At 48.2% G+C, this 6,000-nt stretch overlaps 1 protein-coding gene across 1 annotated transcript in view; it reads right to left on the reverse strand.

Moving 5' to 3' along the window:
* Positions 1-5,404: 5,404 nt before the first annotated feature.
* Positions 5,405-6,000, reverse strand: part of LOC128373978 (intermembrane lipid transfer protein VPS13C-like) — a 100,835-nt gene continuing 100,239 nt past the window's right edge. The window contains exon 58 of the mRNA XM_053334220.1: positions 5,405-5,539. Coding sequence (XP_053190195.1) covers positions 5,405-5,539 — 135 coding nt within the window. The remainder of the gene's footprint in view (positions 5,540-6,000) is intronic.

Below are 6,000 nucleotides of genomic sequence, written 5' to 3' on the forward strand. Positions count from 1 at the left end.
AACCAATATTACAATCAATGACTAAAGCCCCTAACCCTAACCCTCAGAGTGACTGATGAATAAAAGCCCCCAACCCTAACCCTCAGAGTGACTGATGAATAAAAGCCCCTACCCCTCAGAACCCTAGAAGACCCTCAGAGTGACTGATGAATAAAAGCCCCTACCCCTCAGAACCCTAGAAGACCCTCAGAGTGACTGATGAATAAAAGCCCCTAACCCTCAGAACCCTAGAAGACCCTCAGAGTGACTGATGAATAAAAGCCCCTACCCCTCAGAACCCTAGAAGACCCTCAGAATGACTGATGAATAAAAGCCCCTACCCCTCAGAACCCTAGAAGACCCTCAGAATGACTGATGAATAAAAGCCCCTACCCCTCAGAACCCTAGAAGACCCTCAGAGTGACTGATGAATAAAAGCCCCTACCCCTCAGAACTCTAGAAGACCCTCAGAGTGACTGATGAATAAAAGCCCCTAACCCCTCAGAACCCTAGAAGACCCTCAGAGTGACTGATGAATAAAAGCCCCTACCCCTCAGAACCCTAGAAGACCCTCAGAGTGACTGATGAATAAAAGCCCCTACCCCTCAGAACCCTAGAAGACCCTCAGAGTGACTGATGAATAAAAGCCCCTACCCCTCAGAAGACCCTCAGAGTGACTGATGAATAAAAGCCCCTACCCCTAACCCTCAGAGTGACTGATGAATAAAAGCCCCTACCCCTCAGAACCCTAGAAGACCCTCAGAGTGACTGATGAATAAAAGCCCCTACCCCTCAGAACCCTAGAAGACCCTCAGAGTGACTGATGAATAAAAGCCCCTACCCCTAACCCTCAGAACCCTAGAAGACCCTCAGAGTGACTGATGAATAAAAGCCCCTACCCCTCAGAACCCTAGAAGACCCTCAGAGTGACTGATGAATAAAAGCCCCTACCCCTCAGAACCCTAGAAGACCCTCAGAGTGACTGATGAATAAAAGCCCCTACCCCTCAGAACCCTAGAAGACCCTCAGAGTGACTGATGAATAAAAGCCCCTACCCCTCAGAACCCTAGAAGACCCTCAGAGTGACTGATGAATAAAAGCCCCTACCCCTCAGAGTGACTGATGAATAAAAGCCCCTACCCCTCAGAACCCTAGAAGACCCTCAGAGTGACTGATGAATAAAAGCCCCTACCCCTCAGAACCCTAGAAGACCCTCAGAGTGACTGATGAATAAAAGCCCCTACCCCTCAGAACCCTAGAAGACCCTCAGAGTGACTGATGAATAAAAGCCCCTACCCCTCAGAACCCTAGAAGACCCTCAGAGTGACTGATGAATAAAAGCCCCTACCCCTCAGAACCCTAGAAGACCCTCAGAGTGACTGATGAATAAAAGCCCCTAACCCTCAGAACCCTAGAAGACCCTCAGAGTGACTGATGAATAAAAGCCCCTACCCCTCAGAACCCTAGAAGACCCTCAGAGTGACTGATGAATAAAAGCCCCTACCCCTCAGAACCCTAGAAGACCCTCAGAGTGACTGATGAATAAAAGCCCCTACCCCTCAGAACCCTAGAAGACCCTCAGAGTGACTGATGAATAAAAGCCCCTACCCCTCAGAACCCTAGAAGACCCTCAGAATGACTGATGAATAAAAGCCCCTACCCCTCAGAACCCTAGAAGACCCTCAGAGTGACTGATGAATAAAAGCCCCTACCCCTCAGAACCCTAGAAGACCCTCAGAGTGACTGATGAATAAAAGCCCCTAACCCCTCAGAACCCTAGAAGACCCTCAGAGTGACTGATGAATAAAAGCCCCTACCCCTCAGAACCCTAGAAGACCCTCAGAGTGACTGATGAATAAAAGCCCCTACCCCTCAGAACTCTAGAAGACCCTCAGAGTGACTGATGAATAAAAGCCCCTAACCCCTCAGAACCCTAGAAGACCCTCAGAGTGACTGATGAATAAAAGCCCCTACCCCTCAGAACCCTAGAAGACCCTCAGAGTGACTGATGAATAAAAGCCCCTACCCCTCAGAACCCTAGAAGACCCTCAGAGTGACTGATGAATAAAAGCCCCTACCCCTCAGAACCCTAGAAGACCCTCAGAGTGACTGATGAATAAAAGCCCCTACCCCTCAGAGTGACTGATGAATAAAAGCCCCTACCCCTCAGAACCCTAGAAGACCCTCAGAGTGACTGATGAATAAAAGCCCCTACCCCTCAGAACCCTAGAAGACCCTCAGAGTGACTGATGAATAAAAGCCCCTACCCCTCAGAACCCTAGAAGACCCTCAGAGTGACTGATGAATAAAAGCCCCTACCCCTCAGAACCCTAGAAGACCCTCAGAGTGACTGATGAATAAAAGCCCCTACCCCTCAGAACCCTAGAAGACCCTCAGAGTGACTGATGAATAAAAGCCCCTAACCCTAACCCTCAGAACCCTAGAAGACCCTCAGAGTGACTGATGAATAAAAGCCCCTACCCCTCAGAACCCTAGAAGACCCTCAGAATGACTGATGAATAAAAGCCCCTAACCCTCAGAACCCTAGAAGACCCTCAGAGTGACTGATGAATAAAAGCCCCTACCCCTCAGAACCCTAGAAGACCCTCAGAGTGACTGATGAATAAAAGCCCCTACCCCTCAGAACCCTAGAAGACCCTCAGAGTGACTGATGAATAAAAGCCCCTACCCCTCAGAACCCTAGAAGACCCTCAGAGTGACTGATGAATAAAAGCCCCTACCCCTCAGAACCCTAGAAGACCCTCAGAGTGACTGATGAATAAAAGCCCCTACCCCTCAGAACCCTAGAAGACCCTCAGAGTGACTGATGAATAAAAGCCCCTACCCCTCAGAACCCTAGAAGACCCTCAGAGTGACTGATGAATAAAAGCCCCTACCCCTCAGAACCCTAGAAGACCCTCAGAGTGACTGATGAATAAAAGCCCCTACCCCTCAAAACCCTAGGAGACCCTCAGAGTGACTGATGAATAAAAGCCCCTACCCCTCAGAACCCTAGAAGACCCTCAGAGTGACTGATGAATAAAAGCCCCTACCCCTCAGAAGACCCTCAGAGTGACTGATGAATAAAAGCCCCTACCCCTCAGAAGACCCTCAGAATGACTGATGAATAAAAGCCTCTACCCCTCAGAACCCTAGAAGACCCTCAGAGTGACTGATGAATAAAAGCCCCTACCCCTCAGAACCCTAGAAGACCCTCAGAGTGACTGATGAATAAAAGCCCCTAACCCTCAGAACCCTAGAAGACCCTCAGAGTGACTGATGAATAAAAGCCCCTAACCCTCAGAACCCTAGAAGACCCTCAGAGTGACTGATGAATAAAAGCCCCTAACCCTCAGAACCCTAGAAGACCCTCAGAGTGACTGATGAATAAAAGCCCCTACCCCTCAGAACCCTAGAAGACCCTCAGAGTGACTGATGAATAAAAGCCCCTACCCCTCAGAACCCTAGAAGACCCTCAGAGTGACTGATGAATAAAAGCCCCTACCCCTCAGAACCCTAGAAGACCCTCAGAGTGACTGATGAATAAAAGCCCCTACCCCTCAGAACCCTAGAAGACCCTCAGAGTGACTGAATAAAAGCCCCTACCCCTCAGAACCCTAGAAGACCCTCAGAGTGACTGATGAATAAAAGCCCCTACCCCTCAGAACCCTAGAAGACCCTCAGAGTGACTGATGAATAAAAGCCCCTACCCCTCAGAACCCTAGAAGACCCTCAGAGTGACTGAATAAAAGCCCCTACCCCTCAGAACCCTAGAAGACCCTCAGAGTGACTGATGAATAAAAGCCCCTAACCCTCAGAACCCTAGAAGACCCTCAGAGTGACTGATGAATAAAAGCCCCTACCCCTCAGAACCCTAGAAGACCCTCAGAGTGACTGATGAATAAAAGCCCCTAACCCTCAGAACCCTAGAAGACCCTCAGAGTGACTGATGAATAAAAGCCCCTACCCCTCAGAACCCTAGAAGACCCTCAGAGTGACTGATGAATAAAAGCCCCTACCCCTACCCCTCAGAACCCTAGAAGACCTCAGTGACTGATGAATAAAAGCCCCTACCCCTCAGAACCCTAGAAGACCCTCAGAGTGGACTGATGAATAAAAGCCCCTACCCCTCAGAACCCTAGAAGACCCTCAGAGTGACTGATGAATAAAAGCCCCTACCCCTCAGAACCCTAGAAGACCCTCAGAGTGACTGATGAATAAAAGCCCCTACCCCTCAGAACCCCAGAAGACCCTCAGAGTGACTGATGAATAAAAGCCCCTACCCCTCAGAACCCTAGAAGACCCTCAGAGTGACTGATGAATAAAAGCCCCTACCCCTCAGAACCCTAGAAGACCCTCAGAGTGACTGATGAATAAAAGCCCCTACCCCTCAGAACCTTAGAAGACCCTCAGAGTGACTGATGAATAAAAGCCCCTACCCCTCAGAACCCTAGAAGACCCTCAGAGTGACTGATGAATAAAAGCCCCTAACCCTCAGAACCCTAGAAGACCCTCAGAGTGACTGATGAATAAAAGCCCCTACCCCTCAGAACCCTAGAAGACCCTCAGGATGATCCAGACTCACCTCTTCGTTGACTCTCATCTCTCTCTGAGGGACCGAAGCTCATTTAAAGCCTGACAGGAGGTCACATGACCGGGGGGAGGGGGGGGTGTGTGTGTGTGTGTGGGGTGTGTGTGTGTGTGTGTGTGTGGGGGGGGGGGGGGGGGGGGGGGGGGGCTTAAATATATAAACAGCTTTTAACCTGATGGACAAACAGGAAGAAGGTTGGGGGGGGGGGGCAATAAATAACAACTTGTTCAGAGGGTTATAAATGAAATGTTTAATGATGGTGAAGATAAAGATGGTGATGATGATGATGATGATGATGATGATGAATATGATGAGGATGATGATGGTGATGATGGTGATGGTGATGATGGTGGTGATGAAGATGATGAAGATGATGATGAAGATGATGATGGTGATGATGATGATGATGGTGATGATGATGAAGATGATGATGGTGATGATGATGAAGATGATGAAGATGATGATGGTGATGATGATGATGAAGATGATGATGATGTCACTACCAGGAGCTTCAGTAGCTGCTTGATGTTTTTCAGTCTTGGAGACAAACAGAGACGAGTTAGCTCACTTCTTATAATCTTAATTAAAACCTTTTCTACGTGATGAAGGTTTACGGGGTCAGAGGGTTAGAGCGTTAGGAGTTAACCAACTATTAACCAAAGAGATGAAATGTGACTTTACATGATGAAGAAGAGTCATAACCCGCTGATGTGAGCGGTTTGTGTCTCTGATTGGAGAACATTGAATCAGCTGCTTCCTCCGGGTTTCTCTGAACTGTCCCACGCTGATGACATCACCGCTGCACTTTACACTAATCACCTCAAATCTAATCAATCAATCAGCCGGCCGCATCGCCAGGAACAACAACCACTCATCAACTTCCTGTTTCAGACTGCCGTTACCGTGGCGGACAGAGCAGGATGCAGCCAGCAGGATGCAGCCAGCAGGATGCAGCCAGCAGGATGACCACTAGGGGGCAGCGCGGAGCATCACAGCTGTTTTAATACTAGTCACCGTACGTTACATTTTTATTGAGATTTTGTACATTTAACCATTTAAACAGAGATACATATATATTTAAATGATATATTTCTTTACAGTCCCAGATCTGAACAGAAAGACGGGACGGACGGTTTCAGGTACCGTAGTCCTTCAGTTAGTGTTTTAAACATCTTTCACCGTCACTCAGCATCCAGCTCATACCTCAGCCCTCCTGTGAGGGTTAGGGTTAGTGCTTCGGTCCTTTCTGCATGTGATCAATAATATTTTGTTGAATATCTTTGTCCTCCAGAACGTAGTCATTCAAACTCCCCTCTGTATTACACATCCCAGAATGTCTTTAGTGATGTTATGAAGATGTTTGATGTTCTTCTTTCTCCACAAAGCCTCCAACATGAATGTAGAGAACCAGCTAGTTAGTTTCCTCTTCA

The sequence above is a fragment of the Scomber japonicus genome, chromosome 1 (genome assembly GCF_027409825.1).
Source record: "Scomber japonicus isolate fScoJap1 chromosome 1, fScoJap1.pri, whole genome shotgun sequence".
NCBI lineage: Eukaryota > Metazoa > Chordata > Actinopteri > Scombriformes > Scombridae > Scomber > Scomber japonicus.